The sequence below is a fragment of the Malaclemys terrapin genome, chromosome 25 (genome assembly GCF_027887155.1).
Source record: "Malaclemys terrapin pileata isolate rMalTer1 chromosome 25, rMalTer1.hap1, whole genome shotgun sequence".
Taxonomy (NCBI): domain Eukaryota; kingdom Metazoa; phylum Chordata; order Testudines; family Emydidae; genus Malaclemys; species Malaclemys terrapin.
Window position 1 is genome coordinate 15,834,416 of NC_071529.1, and position 20,672 is coordinate 15,855,087.

The 20,672-nt window shown below is 47.1% G+C and overlaps 2 protein-coding genes across 4 annotated transcripts in view; both read right to left on the bottom strand.

Annotated features, from left to right (window-relative positions):
• The window catches only part of STAT3 (signal transducer and activator of transcription 3), a 295,156-nt gene that overhangs the window by 243,635 nt on the left and 30,849 nt on the right, over nt 1–20,672 (bottom strand). The gene's annotated exons all lie outside the window — the stretch shown is intronic.
• Nucleotides 246–20,487, bottom strand: RETREG3 (reticulophagy regulator family member 3). 3 transcript variants are annotated; one of them, XM_054014244.1, is made up of 10 exons: nt 20,232–20,487; nt 14,084–14,190; nt 11,387–11,417; nt 9,262–9,388; nt 8,298–8,382; nt 7,734–7,871; nt 7,104–7,183; nt 6,381–6,513; nt 4,892–5,330; nt 246–2,495 (listed from the first exon to the last, which is right to left on the bottom strand). In XM_054014244.1, the coding sequence occupies exons 1-10, from the start codon at nt 20,423–20,425 to the stop codon at nt 2,438–2,440; spliced, it is 1,392 nt and encodes a 463-aa protein (XP_053870219.1). In that variant the 5' UTR covers nt 20,426–20,487; the 3' UTR covers nt 246–2,437. The 3 variants fall into 3 exon arrangements, with proteins under 3 accessions (XP_053870219.1, XP_053870216.1, XP_053870217.1); XM_054014241.1 differs by having other exon boundaries at nt 246–5,330; nt 20,232–20,483; XM_054014242.1 differs by lacking the exon at nt 20,232–20,487 and adding an exon at nt 19,991–20,217 and having other exon boundaries at nt 246–5,330.

Consider the following 20,672-nt stretch of genomic DNA (forward strand, 5'->3'; position numbering starts at 1 on the left):
CCCCCAGGGCAGAGCTGCCCCTGTCTCTCCCCCCCCACGTGAGAGGCCCCCCAGGGCAGAGCTACCCCTGTTCCCCCCCCCCCCCCCGGGCAGAGCTGCCCCTCCCCCCCCCCGCAAGAGGGCCCCCCCAGGGCAGAGCTGCCCCTCCCCCTCCCCCCCCCCGAGGAACAGGCCGGGACAAACCGGTGTTTATTTCATCCCACCTACCCCCAGCCGGGAGAATAACCAACAAAAGAGACAAAAACTACGTTATCGTCAACATTTTACTTAACTCACTTCAAAAAACTGCAAACTGACAAATGACTATAAACGTTCACAATGGTGGCTGCTGTAAACACGGAGGATGATATTGCCACACCCACGATATCAAAACCAACCCCTTTAAAAGTTACCAAGCCCGCACGCTGTGCTAGGCGGGACTGGGGGTGTATTGGTTCCCTAGAAACGTCATTGATTTTGTGACTACTGACTTCACATTATTATTTGGCAAAAAAGGGCAGGGTGGTATCATCTGTCTTAAAATGCTTTAAAGTCATGAAATTCTAAACTAACGAAGTCTAGAGATGGTGCAACTTCAGCGGGAACTAGATGCTTTCACAGTGGATACGCTGGTCTACAGAAAGTGTCAGTGGAGCAAATTTACACGTTTTCACAAGTTACTAAAGATCTTGGAAACTGCCAGAGAGCCATTAAAATGTAAAAATCACACGATTCCCGCAAGTCTCACATTGTTCACAAAACCAGGTGAACTCTGCTCCCAGTCGGGGCTACAAACCTGATTTGGCATTAGGTGGAGTTACAAATTTACACTTTTGGTGGGGACCACAGCACAGAGGTCCCTGCATTTTAACCAAAGCAGCAGCAGCAGCAACCTGTTTAAAAGTAGCTCATTAATGTGGGGCGTAGCATCTGTTAATGCTACTAGAACTTAACAGGCCCTGCTCCAAAACAAGTTAACAGATGCTATTTTCAAACATTTACTGCTGCAGAGGATTCTACATTGCCATCCTTAGGAAGCAGCAGCACTTTAGAAGATTTTAGTTATTTATTTATGTGGGGGGGGGGAGGGGGAGAGACTGGCCAGGTCAGGAGTATTCCAAAGAATTATATTTAAGCAGCCCGAGTATCACTTGTGCCACAGCTGAGAACAGACATCCCCGTTTGTTACAAGGGGTTAGCTCTCCCATTCTGCACTGCAGCAAAGAAAGCACTTTGACCTAGAGGTGCTCATCACCCATCCATAGTTATATATCAGTTGGAGGGGTTCTGCTTCAAAAGTCATTTTCTTCAGCACAGAACATTAAAGAAAAAATGTCCCCCTAAGTCTGCAGACGGTGTTTGTTTTCTATCTGGCCCTACGAGAGAAAAGACAGGTAGACTGCCACTAGTAAAGACAAAATATCCTGGGACCAACACTGCTACAATACCCTATACTAGTAAAGACATAACTCATAAGAATTTTCAGAGATTTAAGTGGAGTACGGCATTCTTCTTCAGCCTTAAAAGCCATGGTGGTAACTACACAATGGACAAGGAGAGCTGAAATGAGTATGGAAATATGGATCCAAAAATTCACAACATGCTGTGTATGAAGCTTCATTTTGGAGCCTGCGCTGGCAAAAGGAGTGGGAATAGTCTGGGGAAACCTACACTGCTCATGGATTGGTTTATTTTCTCCTTTTGACAGCCCCTATAAGAGGCTAGTAACTTCTAAATAGGAACAATGAAGTATAGAGAAGCAAAGTTACTTGCCCGGTGGCAGAGAAGGCCATCCGTAGGAGATCCGTGCTCAGAACACCAGTGTCCTAGCTCTGCTCGTACCACAACACTCCCCCATAACGCACAGCCTTTTTGGGGGGTTGGGGTCAAAGGAATGGCTGAAGAAACGAGTCTGTGATACAGGAAGTGTTGTTAGTACTTCAGGGAATAAACTGGGTGTTCACAGACTCTTAAATCGCTAGTGGATGCATCTGAAAATAGACTAATCATTAGCACTGAGCATTGTTTTTTCAGTTCTAGTTTTGATTATGCTGATTGCTTACAAAGAGATGCAATTAAACAGGGATGTTTCAGAGAACACCACCACTCTAGATTTATATTGACTTGTTTTACCCTGATTTGATACAATTAATCTATCCTGTTGTCTAATAAAGCCCACTGAGTTTAGAGCACTTCCTCTGACTTGGGGAGCTGCAAATCTTGTTTTAAAGTACTTAGGGTCACCAGAACTTCTGAACAGTTTTACAGCATGGTATTAACACCACTGTGGAGTGTAAAAGGCTGATTTCATACAAGGTTTGTTCTTCCTCACAGCAGAGAAGAGGAAACAGTAGGAAAAAGGCAAGATATCACATAAGAGTTAAATACTTTTTCCAGGTTTTAAAAAAAAGTCAACTTGTCACGTTGTACCTGAAGTATGAACCTCTGGCGCTGTAAGTTACTCATGCAATAGTTGTACAGTTTGGCACACTGAGAATCCATTTTCTTCAAACAATCTGCAAGACATTAAGTCTTATGACAAAGTTCATTTCAGTGTTTGCAAAGTGCTCACATAGGGCTTCTGTTTAACAAAACTATGGCATGCAAGTTTGCATTAGGGCTTTACTAAAGATATGCATGCCTGGGCTCCTGCTGTGCTTGGTTCCAGAATCTAGTGCTTCACATTGTAAGAGGCAGCTCCTCCTCCCTATATCACAGGCCTCTCAACCCCCAAGTGAGACCGACAACCTGTCCAGCGTGACAGATTGAGATCTGCTCTCTACACCCATTCCATGCCCTTGGTGAAAGGCAGTTCCAGTACATGGTAGTTTCCTGCAATATGCTCCTCTTACGTTAAAGAATGATTCCCAGAAATTCCCTTACCAATAAGAATTAAAATGTCACTAGATCAGCTGAGGAGGACACCATCAGAGCCTTGTAGGTGAGCAGAATGACTATACTAAGTAGATTTTAGAATCTAGTCCCAGGTTAATGGTTTCAAACAATTTAAAGTGCTAGTTAGTGGCTCATTTAGTTATTGCTCCCAAGTGATATGGGGCAGATTCTAGTCTTTTGCATGTATTAATGTAGCCTGCAAGCCAAGAAAAAATGGCCATTTACTGACATGAAAGCTGCAGGCAGTGACAGGAGACTCCTGAGAAGGCAGCCTACACAGAGCACTTTCTGTAGTCATATCCATGGTACTGGAATAATCCCAGCCACCCTGGCTACCACAGCACTGAAGCAGAGGCAGCCAGAAGCAGGTCTGATAGTAGGTAAAGGGCACGGATTCCTTTCAAAGCTCAGTGATCAAGATCTTTGTATTTTTAATGAGAATTTTAACACTGTAGAATAGCCAAGTACACAGTGTCCAAATTAACCCAATTAAGGATCTGGGGTTGGAGCTATTTCTATATTTGGTTGTCAATGCCAATTTAGGCCCAGGTCCATTTTGCTTATTATGGGGTGCCCTTGCTGCACCATAGCGAAGGTTGACTTTTATCCTACTGATTGATTTGATACTAAGTATGGATAAAACACCCTTAGTTTTTTTCTTATTCATAACCTAGAAAGGTCACCTAATTCCTGAATTTAAATCCAATACCATTTTATAGCTTAGATGTCTATATGGCCATGATTTCCAGACAGGTGGTCTACATTCTGCCTAACTTTGACTTAAAAACGCACCAATAAAACGAAAGCTAGAATTGAATTGAACACGAGAATTTCCCTGAAGAGAGAAGCTACTGGCTGCACAAGTGTAATCGGTATCCATTTCTATGGCTTACAAAAGCATTGGGAAATGTAGGGACTGGATGGCTCAGGCCAGTCAGTTTACAGAGCCTCCCCTTCAGGTTGCTGGCTCAAGACTAAAAGTGACCAAAATAGTCCCCAGCTCCTAGTTGTTGGGTGGCTTGTGTGACATGACCTGGCGGTCTAGTGGCCAGGTGTCCTCACTGCACAAGACTGGGCAATGTCACAGAGGCCAAGAACTAAATGGGCCATGGAGACGGAATCCCCTCCACCCCCCAGGCAGTAGGAGTTCCAGGGCAGGGCATGGAATGTAGTATTGCGGTTGCCCAGGCGGTAGCTGCTCTAGAGTCAAGTGGGAGAATTTAGTTCTGCAGCGTGTCAATCCAGCACTAAGCCCCTTCCTTTCAGAAAGGCAATGCAACAGCAGGTGCTGCACAGATGCTCCCCGAAGGACTCGGACCAGCACAGTAGATGAGTTATTGCCATTATGACTTTTATAAACTAGCGTCACTGGAAAGCTTGGGTTTTGATGGGAGCAAGAGGAATTCTGTCATTACTTGTGAGGAAACTGCTTTTGCCATTAGATTGTTTGTTTCTACCCAAGACAGCTGGATACTGCTGAGGGAGGATGGAGAAAAGTCAGTTGTTTTTATGCGTGACTTAGGAGTAGGGAATTTTGGTTTTAAAGTTAAAATAGCATAATCCAGGTTTCTAAGAGGAAGCCAGTCCTGTTCACCTTCTGCTGAGTGTCTGCATGCGAGAGACTGGGCTGGTGCAAGAACATTCCTAACTGAGATTGAGGTCGGTCTGCCAAGGGGCACTAGAGCTGCAGACACACTCAGCAGTTATTGTTTCAAGTGAGCAGGTTTGGTTTAGGGCAGAGTGTCACAATAGACAACGCAGAGTGATGTGTGGGTGCTACTGGGGCTATCGCATCAAAAGCCTCTGCTCTGTGAATTACCAAAGCATGGTTTATTTTGAAATCCAAGCTAGCCCCACAAATTCACATCACAGTGATGTACCCAGCCAGGATTGGTTGCCATACTACTTGTACCCACAGGAGACCATTTAGATTACTGTACAACGCTTTTTCTTCTGAAGATTCCCCTCTGCTACTCATGACAGAAAAATCAGAAGGAAAGGAAGTGTGATTGCTTACTGGCCTCGGGAGCCAGCTGGATCCAGCTCGGACTGATCCAACAGTTCAAAGTCATCCCCTTCTGCATCAGTGTCCAAGTCAGAGCTGGAGGTTCTAAGATAGGTTTTTGTGCCTCTCTGGGGATTGTCACTGTATACAGGGCCTGGCTCAGAGGCTCCTGACAAGGCTAATTGTATCATGCCTCTGGTGACAAATCCAGCTAAGTTATTTGTAAGATTGTGTGCAGAGGGTAGTGCCCCTAGTAGGAGCGCAGGGACAGCTTCTTCTTGGTCATACGGGTGACGTAGCTCATCCATGCCCTGCGAGCGGTAAGCAAGGCTGGGAATCCCAATGCTGGTGTCATCTTCATCATCTATTCCAGTCACCTCTGGATTTATGGAAGGGAAGTCAGGGAGATCCCTGGCAAAAGATTCTTCAGGGTCACTGTGACCATCAAGATCTAGAAGGGAACAAGAAACAGCTGTAAACTTATAGCATGGATTATCCAAACCCATCAGGCAAGTGCCACAGACAGGGTCATTCTGATCCCCTGCAGAGTTCAGCCATCTTTGATGAAAGAAACCATCATCCTGGTCCCCAAACACACCACCCGCTTGCCTCCTCTGACCAAGCTACACTTAGTGTCACTTTCCTTTGGCAGGCACGACAGACAAAAGTTGCTTTCTTATCCAAGAGAGTGAGGATACTGCAGGGGAGTACGGAGAGCTAGTGCGGAGCGAAAGCATGTCCTCCCAGGCTTCTTTCACCGCCAGCCAGCAGAGGGTGCTCAGATGTTGAACCCTCTGAGATTAAGGGCTCGGCTATATGAGTATATTGCACTGGTTTTACTATAGGGGTTACATTTTGAACTCATTTAACTAAATTGGTACAAACCCCTGTGTGGACACTCATCTCGGTTTAAACCAGGCTTACTTTGGTTTCTCTCAAGTTAATTAGGAACTGATTAAGGTAAACCAGAATAAGCATCTATCCAGGAATTTGCATGGGTTTAATTGCCTTAGTTTAAAAGGACCCCTTTAGTTAAACCAGTGCAACGTTTCCACACTGAAAAGGCTTAGATCATCTGTGTGCCTGCCCTGGCAGACCCTTTCTAGTCAAACCATCTCACAGAAGGCCTAGTCTGACAGCTCACATTCCCTCTTTGGGTAGCTGTAAACAGAATATGAATATTCCTTAAAGCAGAGAATTAGCTGCCTCCATTCACTAATGGCGTGAATAGGAAACGTGCTAACGTCGTCACTTTGTACCAGCATCAGGGTATGCTGTTCTTCCCAAGCGCTCTGTGCCATATCTAGGCACCATATGTGGAAACTGGATCTATTCAGACAGGAGCTCTTCATCCCGTGGCAGGTGGCAGGTGAACATTATACACCAGAGCTCAATTCTCAGGGAATGCATCTGGTCTATTTTCCTCATTTCAGGGTGGTGGATCCTGAGGAGGGAAGAGTACAGTCCCTTTGCCTTTAGGAGGCTGTTTCTTCTCTCTCACCTTCAGATCCCTCAGTCAGTGGAGTTTGTCCCCTTGACAGGTTAAACGTCCCATTCTCAGTGTAGGAAACTTCAGCATCTGAATGCTCAGAGTCGGAGATAGTCAGTTCCTTAGCAACTACAGAGTCATCCAGCTTTGAAGCAGAGAAGAAAACACAGTTAGAAAAACATTAGCACTACTGGCTCAGATTGTTTCTGTGCTCCAAGCTAGAAAGATTCTGATGACCCAGCATGACAGGCTCTCACATGAGACTGGCTTGCTGCTTTGCTACCCCATGGCGGGTGAAGGAGGGGGTGTGGGGTGCTGGCTCCACACTGCTCCGCAATACCCTGATGGCCAATCCAGGTGCAACATCTGGCTTTGGACAGGATTCAGAGCAGGGGTGTGGAAAAGGTAACTGATGTCCTTTGGGAGTTGGGTCCTTCAGACGGAAGGACTGGAAAGTTCAAGCTTTTAAGATACACAGATAAGATTTGGCTTTAATTAAGTGGGCTGCGAGCACTGCAGCCAGACTAATCTCGGAGCACAGGAAGGCTTGACAGGGTATGAAAGCCTGCAGCCAGACTGCCCAGATATTCCTCTCCACCTGATACCCTAGGCTTGAGGCCAGAGAGCATTCCAAGGCTGCAGTTTTATCACAAACCTGATTCAGACACACCAAAGCCATCAATGCACTGGAGGCTTTCTTGCTTGATTTTGAAATTTGCAGAGATGCCTGGTTACCTTGGGACAGAACGCAGCAAGTTCTTCTTCACTGTCAGTCCCAGCATCAGCAGGCTCCTGGTTCGGCGCTCGCTGGTGCACTGCCATGAGTCAAAGCAGAAATCTCCCATTATTGCCAGGGCAGACAAGGCAACATTTAAGCATAACATTAGGCACAGCAGAAAGTCACTTCAAATGTAGCCCAAAGGGTGTCAATCTATCACAGCTCCAAAAGCCGTTGTGTTAAACGTGGGCTCTCTAGTGTCTGGTTTGGGCTGTTGCAGATCTAGTGCCACATGGAACATGCTGAGCAGCAACCTCACATTGGAGAGAGATGCTACAGGCACAAATCAGCCTTCACCAAGCAGCGCTTAGTGCCCTTGTGTTCCCATGGCTGAGAAAGGGGGAACGGCTGGGAGCCACTGGGAATTTGTAGAAAGCTCTCATCTGAAGCAGGGACCCAGTCTAGTTGCACAGCTTCATCTCTGTGGAGGGGCTGCGAACATTTGACAAGAGGACTCGAAAAGAATGCTGTACTACCCATGCGGTTGCTGTCACGCCCTATGATTGGGGATTCATGTCAGCAACTGTTTGTCGATTTCAAGGGCCGGCTGTTTGTCTGGCTAGTTTCAGACACTCTTGGAGTCTTACATTGCTTCACTCGTTGCTTTGACATCATGTAGCCTCGAACGCTGAAATCCAACCGCTGCAGAGCTGGCTCCAGCTTCATGTACATGCGCTGCCCCAGTCTGTGGTACACGGCGAGAGGCCACAGCAGGATGAAGAGCACTGAGGTAAATGGGGAGGCTGGTTAGAAACTGGCCTGTGCTACTTAACAGATCTGTCAATCAAGTGTTTTGGGATGCAGTATAAAGATTCAAGACTCAGTTTTGCTGTGCTGTATGCACACAATCCAATGCGTCAGAAGCTAGGTAGCGAGCAGTGCAGATCTGTGCCGATTTACAAGAACTAAGATAGCAACCAACATGCTAGAGCATTTATCTGCCTAGACAGACATGCACCTACAGCCTGTTTGGGGCTAGCTGGCCAATCTGTCCTAACACTACCATTCTAGCACAAGAGCAACGGCATTTTACATTCTATTTGTCAGAACGTTAGCCGTTCATATCAGCTGCACCTTTGAGTCTACGTTAGTGATACTGCCCCAGCGCTCTGTATACAACCCCTGGTTTAACTGAGGAATATTGTACTTACGCATAAGGTATGAGAGCAAGAGTCCAGGAATGTATCGGCCCAGAACAGCCAAGAATGTAAAGACTCCACACACTACAAGGCAAAACTGGAGGCACAGGAGAAAACATGAGTTTCCATAGCATTAAAATAACGGAATCAGGTGACTTCAGCTGGTGTAACTGGTTTGTTTTCTAGAGAGTTCCAGCCAAGAAACAACAGATCAAATATCAGCAACACTGTTTGGATACTCCGGTCTTCTTATGTGATCCTATTTCATTAGGAGAGGTACCAACACAGTCTCATTTTAAGAGGTTTTGTCTCTCATCCCAGGACACCGTGGCAATTTAAAGGGAACTTAAGTTACTGCTCACTGCTGTAGGCAGGGTAGGATTCTACGGTGTCTGTGCTGACAAGCAGATGTAAGGTTGTGGGAGACGGTCCCCTCCAAAGGAGGGAGTAGGGGCATGTTTCATGAGGCTGTGATCACAGTAATAAGCATCTAAGTATTCAGCCTCTTCATACTACCCATACAATCGCAGTTGTCACTAGGCTAACACTGGTTCTATAGGACTTGAGGGGAAAAAAAGATTCTCAACCACTTTCTGGTTTAGTTTTTAAGTTATTAAGAGCCAGACTCAGAGAAAGAACTGTGAGGTTAATAGCAGACACTTCAGACCAATACCCACAGAGGGAACAGCTACATTTACTGCTAAACAAAACAAAATGAAATCAACAAGCAAAGTTGCCACCTCCCCGCCCTGCTCACTCCTACGTTCGATCCCTTCCCACCTCCCCGTCCCATTCACTTGTACGCTCGATCCCTTCCCACCTCCCTTTTTCAAAATGGGAGCTCTTCAGGGCAGGGAACATCTCCTGTTTGGAATACACTTACCCATTCTGGATGCTCTTGCAATACACAGAGCGGCTGTCTGCATCAAAGATTAGATGCCGAGTGTTTAGTCTGCCCAAGCAAGTGTGCTCTTACCTTGCCGGGATTTTGCCTTTTGAAAACGAAGAGATTCCTTAAGAAGGTGACCCCAGTAACCCATCCATCAGCTAAATGGTGAGACAGCTCCGGCACACTCAGCAACTGAGGGTGAACATAGCCCCAGCTACAGAGAAGGCAGAATAATTAGTGAGCAGGTGTCTACTGAGCCACACGGTGTTACTAAACTGACCTTAATATAGGGCACTCTTCACTACAGAAGCATTGTTTCAAGACCACTTTCTCCCCCTCCACCAGCTGCCCAAAGTCTGGAAGACCAGACCTAGTATTTGGAAAAATCAAATAGCTAGACCCGTATGCCATTCAATATGCACCCCATTTTTCTTTAAATTACAGACAGCTAATGATTAGCTGAGTACTGCAATTAGAATGCAAGAACTTGCAAGTTGTTGGATGTCAAAGGCAGCTGGCAGGCCTCATGTTGTGCAAACTCCCATAGCAATCACGTGCATCCGATTAGAGCACACAAGGATTTGGGGATCACTAACACAGCTTAGAATGAGTTGCAGTGAAATGGAGGAAAGCCCTGCTTGAAGATTCAGTTACGCCTGAGGCAGGGGGATTTAGCCAGTACAGTAGAGTTATTTCTTGGTGTTTACACCTCCCCACTCCCTGTAAGAATTCAGTGCCAAGTTTCTAAAGAGCCTATGACCTAGTTGGTGGAAATTCGTTGTCACTTTTGAAAGGCTACTTTTGGCAGTGCCTGCTGGTGCTCATTAACCTTCGGTCACATGGTATCTGTGCCTTCGGAAGAGTGCTTCTTCCTGGGCCAGGTCACTTGCAAGAGACGTGCTTTGCCGACACTTGATTAGGTGGTTTTCAAACATTTGAGGAGTTTTACAATGTAACTTTTGAAAGACTGATTTGGCTATTTAGTGCACGTGAACAACAGAGACGACAAAAAAAGCTAACAGACTGTTAGGAACCATTAGCAAAGGGATAGATAAGAAGACAGAAAATATAATGCCACTATATAAACCCATGGTACACCCACATCTTGATGTGCAGTTTTGGTCGTCCCATCTAAAAAAAAGGCATTAGTATTGGAAAAGGTACAGAAAAGAGCAACAAAAATGATTAGGGGTGTAGAACAGCTTCCATCTGAGGAGAGATTTAAAAGACTGGGATAATTTAGCTTAGAAAAGAGACGACTAAGGGGAGATACGACAGGTCTATAAAATCATGAACGGTGTGAAAAAGGAAGTGTTATTTACCCCTTCATAGAACACCAGAACCAGGGGTCACCCAATGAAATTAATAGGCAGCATGTTTAAAACGAACAAAATGAAGTATTTCTTTGCTCAGTCAACCTGTGGAACTCGTTGCCAGGGGACAACTGGGTTAAAAAAAGAACTAGATAAGTTCATGAAAGATAGATTAATCAATGGCTATTAGCCAAGACTGCCAGGGACAGAATCCATGGTGTGGGTGTCCCTAAACCTCTGACTGTCAGAAGCTGGGATTAGACCGCACGGGATTGACAGAAATTGCCCTGTTTATCGCCTCTGAGACATCAGGCATTGGCCACTGTTGGAAGGCAGGATACTGGGCTAGATGGACCATTGGTCTGACCCAGTCTGACCATTCCTATGTAAGCTGTGCCTGGAGAGAGGAAAGTACTGTTAGGGAGGACAAAACCCCAAGAGAGTTCTAGTTTTGTTGTTAATGCTGCACTCAGGGTCTCACTAACTACCAGGGAAGCCTGCAGTGCATCCAGCTCTGGTCAGAGAAGTTTGACAAGTTTCTCTTGTTTTGAGAAGGGTTCTAGTCCATCACTTGCAAGGAAGCTCTCAATACACTTTAAAGGCACAACAGAAAACTTTTTTAACAGTGGGGTCTTTACAAAGCTGACGTGAACATTATCCCCATTTTACACAGAGGGCTGTGTGGGCAGGGAGAGATTCAGTGACTGGCCCAAGGTCACAACCAAAGCTTGTAGCAGAACAGAACCCCCCACTCAACGCTTCCTCTGAAACTGAGCAGATATGACAAGCATGTGCAAAAAGTGAGTAAGTTCTGTCATCACAACAAAGTACCAACACAGCAGCAAACCAAAAAAAAAAAAAAAAAAAAGAAGAAGAGGGATTTAATTAGCGTTCCATACCTCTCATTGTCCAATTCGTCAGATCTTGCCACTAAAATATTAAGAACAGACACTGAATTAGTTGCAAGGAATTTTGCTGTAAGAATGTTTAGCTAATGGGAGTTTAACTAAAACTTGTGTGAGGTTGAGAAACAACCAGTGTGATTGATAAAGGTAATTAACCAAAAATCTGTTGCTCTGCATCATATTCTCATAGGACAGGCCTCCCCTCTGTATCACAACAGCTACTATTAGAGAGAGTGACTGGGTGGCTAGTCTGTTCTGCAAATCACTAATAGCTCATTTTAGTCTTAACCACAAGCAAGAACTACCAGTCCTGTTTCAACATACAGCCTACACACCCATTACTGCACTGGGTGTGCTGAGGGATGGACAATTTGCTCATAATTTGGAGACATCCAGGAGAGCCTTACTTCCAGGACTGGGGTTGATAAGTGACCCAGGGACAGGCTAGCTTAGGGAACTGGCACAGCTCAGGGCTACTGAGGGACTTGACTATGCAACCCTCAAGATAAGTAGAAACCATTAGCAGCACACAGCCACCGTAAGCCTGCCTACCTTCCAAAGAAAGTTGATGCCAGGAATCACTGCCAGCTTCTATGCCTCAGCTTGTGTTGTCTCTTGGAAGACAATATTAACGCTTATTACCTAACCTCGACTAGCTAGCCAGGGAGTTACCCCTTGGGAGCCTGCAGATCACACACCGATTTGTTTTTAGGCGGTGAATGGACTGGGCATCAAATCTCATCATGGGTTCAAGGCAAGGATGGCGGAGTTCTACGTTCGAGCTGGTGATTTACTAAACACTTTGGTATTCAAGTAACTGACAGTTCTTGAAGATTCCGCCCCTCTCAGAATCTCCATAATAAGGCTGGGTCTCTGACAACCACCATTTACTACCTTACAAACACTCTGAAAACAATTTCCAGTGTGTTCAAGTGAGAAAACTAATTCAGTCCTATCCTGCAAGCTCTGATTTCTTAAATTGGAAGCTCGTTGGGGCAGACTTGTGTCTTCTGTGCAGTCAATCCATTGTGGGCACTACTGGAATATCAAAGCGTGTCACTGACTGGCTCCTAACCTAAGCCAGCCACTGCGAGGAGCCAAGCTGCGGGGGTCTGTGCTATGCCCCGCCCCTCTGATATAGGCACCTGCTTCTGCTTGGGATTCAAACCCGCTCTTGGCACGAGGCACCTTGTGCAAGGAGAGGAAGAGGAGAAGGACGACGACCCACCTCAGAACTCTTAGCCAAGTGGTTAGGGCCCTCAAACTGGGGGGGGGGGGGTCTCCACACTCCAGATAAGTCCCCCCTCCACCTCAGGGGGGAAGGAATTTGAACTGGGATCTGCCACGTCTCAGCTAACGGCCATAAACACTGGGCTACAGGATACTCTGATGTGGGGCTACCTCACTGTGCAAAAATCATTTAAAAAAGTCATTGGGCCAGAGAGCAACAAAACTGCTCGCACAAGCCCACAGTCATGAGAACGACTTGCAGCCTAGTGGGCCGAGCACTCATCCAGGACGTGGGAGACCCAGGATCCAGTCCTCCTGTTCCAACAACTTTTTACATTATTTATTCACTGTGGAACAGCTTCATTAGGAGAGGGAGAGAGCGTGCATCTCCCCTCAGGATCGCACAGCCCACAGGTTAGAGCACTCACCTGAGAGGTAGTAGACCCCTGTTCAAATTCTCTCTCCCAGAGGTGGAGGGGGGACTTGAACCAGGGGTTCTCCCACATCCCAGGTGAGCAGCCTAACCACTGGGCTAGAAGTTATGAGGGAAGCCCCCCCACCAGCTGTTCACATTCGTGGCCTACTCTGAGGCAGTTTAATGGATCAGGCTCCACAGGCAAGCTAGACAGAGGGCAGATCTCCTTTCCCCAGTTTGGGCACTGCACCGGGGCTGAGGCGTTCACATGCCAGCATGGGACTGCAGTGCATGTGCTCGGGGGCAAAAACATAGGCACCTAGCGAACTTTTACTGCAAAAGCTTAGGTGCCGAGCGAGTTTAGGCACATGCAGGGTTTGGCAGCAGCTCTGCGGGGATTTTGCAAGTCCACGTGGGGCCTGGCTCTGAGATTTACCCGCATAAGTCCTTTTGCGAATCTAGCCCTGTGACGAACTGGGACTGTTCTTGCTGGGGTGTGGGAATGCTGACAGGGGAGTGTGACTAGGATGGTCTGCATCGGGGGATGGGAGTCGGCTCAAGGGAACATACCTGAGCTTGTAACATGAGAACCCAGGAGGGGGTTGGAGATCAGGTGACTCCGGGGCCCGGGAAACTGAACAAAGGCTGTGGGAGGGGTCGCTGAAGGCAGAGTGCTGGAAGCAGGCTGGAGAGATGGCTGGGAGGCAGGGATGGCTCTGACCCCCCAAGGGGGGTGGGCTGGCATGCCCTGGGACCCCAAGCTGGACCTAACTGAGGGGGGCCCTGTTGTCTGTGCCTGCAAGACCTGTCTTGGACTGTATTCCTGTCATCCAAATAAACCTTCTGCTTTACTGGCTGGCTGAGAGTCATGGTGAATCGCAGGAAGCCGGGGGTGCAGGGCCCTGAGTCCCCCAATACTCCGTGACAAGCCCTTTGTGACTGTCCGAGACCTATTTCAAGCCAAATGGTGCAGAGACAGAGCGCATGGTGGGAAGTTGAGAAACAGGTGTCATTTTCAGGGGCGAGCTCTTACTGCTACATCTTACCTTTAATTTCAGGCCAGATTTTATTCTTCCATTGATCTAAACAAACTATTATTATCAGGCCAAATGCGACCAAGAACACCAGCCGAAGGGAAGTCAGTGCCAAAAAACTGCAAAAAAGAAGCAGAGAAAGAATCAGCCGTGAGCACGTGGGTCTGTTTCTACTGTTGTACCAGGCCCCTCAAATTAGCACCTCTGGCTAAATGCACTGACCAACTGGGTCGGGGGAAATAAGAAAATCGCGCGTTTGGTCTTTGGGGGCAGCAGACATCTCCAATCAAAACTGGTATCAGATCCATGGAACTGGATATTCGGCGCTTATCCCAATTGATTTCTAAAATAATTTTATTTAAAATTTAAAGATACCAGTTTTATCTTACTCTCTTGAATGAGCAGGGAGTACAGCAACTAACAACCGCAGCAAGGCAGTATGAGAAGAGTGATGTGTGCACCACTATAGTTAGTCTGTTGGCATTCCCACAAGCCACGCTGACATTACAGATGCCTGGCTTTGTGCACTATTCAGGGTCTGGCAGATGCCTCCAATTCCCAGTCAAAGCAGTTTTTGAATTAATCAGGAATTGGGAGAGGCAAAATAATTTTATTCATGAGTGTTCTTTGTCTTGTATCCATTACACCTCGGACTAACCAGACAGCCTGGAAAAAGAGAGTTATATGATGGAGGAAGGGAGGACAAACCAGTCCTCCAGTCACCTAGCCTGGGCAGCAGGAGTGGTTGTTTTTACACCAAGTTGCCTCTAGAACCCTAAAGAAATGTTTCATGTTTGCTCAGGGTTTCTGTGCCACACAGCCTCAGTTTATAGCTAGTCTGATGGAGGCCATCAGTGGTCCCAAGGAACAAACTGTCACCTTCCTCCTCACCTTCTAGTTTAAAAGGTAGTTAGTTTTGAGAATTGAGGTTTTCTGCTTGCAGACGGGTCCCTCCCTACTAAACTCCTTCTCCCTACACAGAATCCTGAACTTAATGGTGCTCATCTGGAATTGTCAGCTGCTGAAAAGACTCTAAAACAGTAATTAACAGTTTGACACCAGTACCCCTAATTCCCATCCTCAGCTGGTGAAATAGCTCACAAGCGCAATGTCTGTCCAGTCTTCAGCTTCGCCTCAGGCTATGAACTAAATCAGTCGAGTGGTAAGACTAGCTGATTTTGTAGGGATTATTGTTTAATTATGACAACAGCAAGGTTCAGTACCAAAGCTCTTATCTATTTTTAATCACAGTCATCTGGACTGTTCAGGACACGTGTTTGTCTAGCATAAAGCACCAGCTGGTAGGGCCAAGCAAGTGACAGGTCCCATGGAGGGAATTCACAGGGCAAAGATCAGGCAAAAAGACAAGCTGCATTTAGCATTAAAAAAGTTTGTTGTGGATTGATTAAGGACATCAGAAGAAATGCTGTGTAAAGCTCATCTCCATATGGCTATTTTCCCACTTGTGCTCAAATAGCATGGTCAGACCATAGTACAATGCCAGTTAGAGTTTAAAATCCATAATCCATACCAGAACAAGCCGACATTCCAGTAGTTTAAGAGACTAAAGAATTAAACCCTCTACGAATTCAAAAAAGGTTAAAAAGACTGGGACTGTTCAGCTTGGAAAAGTGACAACTAAGGAGAAGGATATGACAGAGGTCTATAAAATCATGAATAGCATGGAGAAAGTGAATCAAGAAGTCTTATTTACTCCTTCCCATAATTCAAGGACCAGGGGGTCACCCAATGAAATGAATAGGCAGCAGGTTTAAAAAACCAAACATAAGGAAGCACTTCTTCACAAAACACACAATCAGTCTTTGGATCTCACTGCCGGGGATGTTATGAAGGCCAGAAGTAGAACTTGGTTGAAAAAAAAGAATTAGATAAGTTTGTGGAGGATAGTCCATCAAGCCAGGGATGCAACCAGATGCTCTGTGTCCCCCTAAACTGCTGACTGCCAGCGGCTGAGACTGCATGACAAGGGATAGATCACTCAATAACTGCCCTCATTCAATTCCCTCTGAAGTCTCTGACACTGGCCACTGGTGGAAGACAGGACACTGGGCTAGACAGACCATTGGTCTGGCCTGTATGGCCATTCTTATGTTGTGTTCCGGCACTAGGTTCTCCCCCTACCCCATGATATCTTGTAAGCTGTGAATCCAGTTTTGGAAGAAAAGCAGATCATTTAAATTCCACAGCCCAAGGTTCAAATACTCAGCAGTCAATAAGTCAACATGAATAAGCCTGTATTGAAATCCATCCAGACAAATACACAGTGCAAGAAGTAGATGCACAAAGGAAAGCAACAGAAATGGTTGAATTCTGAAGATTAGATAAATGCCTAGAAGAATCAGACTGGAACATGACCAAAAATACAACAGCAGGACATAGATATGCCATCCTATGCCAAACTTCAGCACCTAGGCGATTTTGTTTTTGTAAGAACACACACAAAGGGTCAATTATAGCCTAGCAATCATTAACTACAGCTAAGTGGGTCTACGCAGTCATTTGATTAGGAGCGCATGCTAACAGTTTATCCCTTTCCCAAATGGTGGTTTAAATCTGGAGATTATTTGTTGAAAACCCAGAGAAACAGATACTGCATAGAAGAGGTAATTTCACATAAGCCTTCCTACCAGGGCCCGGAATTAGACAAATAACACAGTTAAGTGCTGTCAAAACAAGAGCATGTGACCCTTCATAACCATAAGTGGCTGATTGTCCAATGAAAGCAATTCCTCCTGACAGTCACAGCGTCACTGATTCCCCTCGCTAAGGTCACTTCACATTTCCCTCTTGGAGACAACGCAGATGGAAATCGCAATGGAAGAGTAAAACCAAACTAAGGAGGCATTTGGATACCACTGAGAAGCACCGTGCATGAAGCTATGAAGATAATTGCCTGCAGCTTAAATATCAGGGATCGTTTAAACTCCCTTGACATAGCCACGTTTTCTGTAGAAACGTCCTAACAAGAGCGTGTCCAAGAACTCCAGCAGAGTTATGGTTACAGACGGAGACAACTTCTCTTTTAGGCATTTTTATATTAGAACTTTAAACCAGGGGTTCTCAAACGGGGGGTCAGGACCCCTCAGAGGGTCGCGAGGTTATTACATGGGGGGTCGGGAGCTGTCAGCCTCCACCCCAAGCCCCGGTTTGCCTCCAACATTTATAATGGTGTTAAATATATAAAAAAGTGTTTTTAATGTATAAGGGCGGGGGGTCACACTCAGAGGCTTGCTGTGTGAAAGGGGTCACCAGTACAAAAGTCTGAGAACCCCTGCTTTAAACCAACATGAAGCGCAGTAGCCTCTTCGCAAGACATGCATTGGGAATTACTTCCCCATTACCCTCCCAACCATCCTGTTCATTACAGCCCAGCTACTCCTGCCACTGCAACTGCTACTTGCTTTGTCCACGTCAGTGTTCGGAGAATGACAATGGTACCTCCAGGCAGTGGCAACTTTGAATAATTACTTCGTCTCACTACTTCGTTCCCTGCCATACAAATGACTCCCAGTTAGTCCTTTGTGAGGCCCCCGGAGCCGGATCTTGAGACTGAATTTATGAAACCACTGCAATAACCAGTCAACATAGAAGCAAGTTAATAGATTTCTTTGGGCAACAGTTCCCAGTTTTGAACAGTCACACTCTGACTCAGAAAACAAGTTACTACCCAGGACTACCAGAGTGATAACTGGGTAAAGGATTGTACAATAAAACCTCCTGAACGTGTTTTTACGTGCTCATCCTCCTGCTGCCACCAGTGTAAAACTGGAGTTCAAACAGCATTGTTTTTGTAACACTGCCTGGAGATTAAACAGACTCTGAAAACTGCCAGATGAGACAGCCTTCTGATTAACACATGACACACCTGGAAGCCCAAGCTGATCATCAGGAAACCCTGTTATACAGTTCCTACTTTTTGTGAATGTTATTTCACAGTGGAGACCTTGACCCAAACGTTATGTGCTAGAAAGGGCTCCCAGTGTCGGCCACTTTGAATCTTCCCTCTTCCGAATCGTGTGACTTTGGCCAGTCGGAGCCTACTCAAGAGTTCCAGGCACCTCAGGAATGGGACCCGCATCGACCATACTCACACTTACACTGCTGCATTTTACTGCTTTTAGTCTAACTGGAGAATTGTTTCTTACATGAAACTGCCAGCTGGCCAAGGCTTTGCCATGCGAACACAACTAGATGGACTTTGCTTGACTTCACTATTGAGATAAAGTAACACTTAATCTCCCACTTCTTTGTAGGGTCAGACCCAGTGGCCTAAGTTGTAGTCAGTTTCACCATGAAGGACTGGTTCCCCACAACCCCTATGCTCAGCCCCTGGAGGGAGGAGCTACACTTGTAATTACCCAGAAAGCAATACTCTTTGCTTAACTTATTAGCATTGGCTCAGGCTCCCTTTGGACCTCATCATTCTCTCGCCATCAGAAGGTTGGTGACTGATGTAGGATGTGGAAAATCCCCAGGGAGGAGGGGGAAGGAGCAAGAGAACAGTGCTACAACCATCACAAAAGCTTTTTCTTTTGTTTCAAGTCAGCCCCCTCCCCTCCTCTCCCCTAGCTGCATGAGGCTGTTGGAAGACCATGGCCAGAGCTACGAAAACACAAGACACTTGAACATCCATTCTTGGCACAGGGCCCCGTTAAGGAAGTAGTTCCATAGAGCCAGAGACTACCAGAAACATACACCACTGACCCAAACTAACCACACACTCCTCTTAATTAGAGCAGCTCAAACGCTTCTGTTTCTCTACAGGAGAAAGACGCTGCACTTGTTTCTTTGTAGGAGAAGAGGAAATGGCTGTTTACTTGAACTAACCAGCACAACTGCCAAAGACTCTAGAACTTTACCTGACCTGTCATGAGAATCCACTCAATGCAACAGAGTCTACCAAGTATCAGAGGGGTAGCCGTGTTAGTCTGAATCTGTAAAAAGCAACAGAGGGTCCTGTGGCACCTTTAAGACTAACAGAAGTATTAGGAGCATAAGCTTACATGGGTAAGAACCTCACTTCTTCAGATGCAAGTAATGGAAATTTCAGAGGCAGGTATAAATCAGTATGGAGATAACAAGGTTAGTTCAATCAGGGAGGGTGAGGTGCTCTGCTACCAGTTGAGGTGTGAACACCAAGGGAGGAGAAACTGCTTCTGTAGTTGGATAGCCATTCACAGTCTTTGTTTAATCCTGATCTGATGGTGTCAAATTTGCAAATGAACTGGAGCTCCGCAGTTTCTCTTTGGAGACTGGACCTGAATTTTTTTGCTGTAAGATGGCTACCTCTACATCTGCTATTGTGTGGCCAGGGAGGTCGAAGTGTTCTCCTACAGGTTTTGTATATTGCCATTCCTGATTCCAGTACTTGCATCTGAAGAAGTGAGGTTCTTACCCACGAAAGCTTATGCTCCCAATACTTCTGTTAGTCTCAAAGGTGCCACAGGACCCTCTGTTGCTTTTTACAGATGCTACCAAGTTGCTGACAGACCATGTGACTCTAATCACACAAACATTAAACTAGGTTTAGTTCAGACTTCAGTAGAAACCGGTAATTACAGTCAGAAAACTGTACGTACAGGACATTAATGTCCTAGACCTAGTCAGTGGCGAAACCTACTCCCATGGGGAACGGCTTGGTCTCTACGGTGCCACAAGGACTCCTGTTCTTTTAAATCTGTTAGTCTTTAAGGTGCCACCAGACTCCTTGTTGTTCCTGTTCTTTTTGCGGCTACAGACTAACACGGCTGCTACTCCGAAACCTTAGCTAACAACAGTCCTCCATGCGCAGCGGGTCGCTGGTTTTCCACCTCCACGGGCCTTATGCTCCCAATCCCCGGCGGGGGGGACCCACAACTGACACGTGGCCCAAGTAGTTCTTGCGGCAACATCACAAACCAAAAGGCCAAGCGGGGCGAAGCGCAGGCGCCGGCACGCAGCTCCTCGAAGCAAGACTCGGCTCGGCAGCGCGTGGGGCGCCCTTCGTTTCCGTTTACACACAGCCGCCTCCGGAGCGACTCCGGAGCGACTCCGGCAGCTCGCTCGAGCTCAGCCCCTGCGAGCCCGGCTCTCCGAGCACCCCCCGGGGGTCCTGCTGCCGGGAGGTGGGCGCCGCGGCCCCGATCCCGCCCGCGCTCACCAGAAGGCGCCGTGCGCGCCCGCCCAGCCCAGCGCGCTGCGGCCCGGCCGCTCCCAGACCAGCGCCGCCTGCAGCGCGCTCAGCAGCGGCTCGTAGGGCCCGAGCCGGGCCCGCAGGGCGGCGCTCAGCGCTCGCACCCGCCGCTCCCGCTCGCCGGGGCCGCCCGTCCGGCTCCCTCCGGCCGCGGCCTCCATCGCTTCCCCGTCAGGGGATCAACATCCGCTCCGCGCCGGGACGTCACAGGCGGCCCGGGTCAGCCCTGCCCCGTCGCGGGGTTACCAACCGCCACCGCCTCGCGCCGCCATCGGCATGGCGGAACCCGCTGGGGAAAGGCAGAGCGCGGCCATCTTGCTATACGGAAAGGCGGTGTCGGCCTACTGCGCGTGCGCAATCGGAACTGCGCGCGCTCCTTTTTTCCCCCCTCGCGCATGCGCGTTGCCG

Coding starts and splice junctions, on each gene's coding strand:
- RETREG3 (XM_054014244.1), bottom strand. CDS start 20,425: ATGGAGGCCGCGGCCGGAGGGAGCCGGACGGGCGGCCCCGGCGAGCGG. Junction 7,184..7,733: donor AAAGCAACGAGTGAAGCAAT/GTAAGACTCCAA, acceptor GACTCATGGCAG/TGCACCAGCGAGCGCCGAAC. Junction 5,331..6,380: donor ACTGACTGAGGGATCTGAAG/GTGAGAGAGAAG, acceptor GTTCCCTTCTAG/ATCTTGATGGTCACAGTGAC.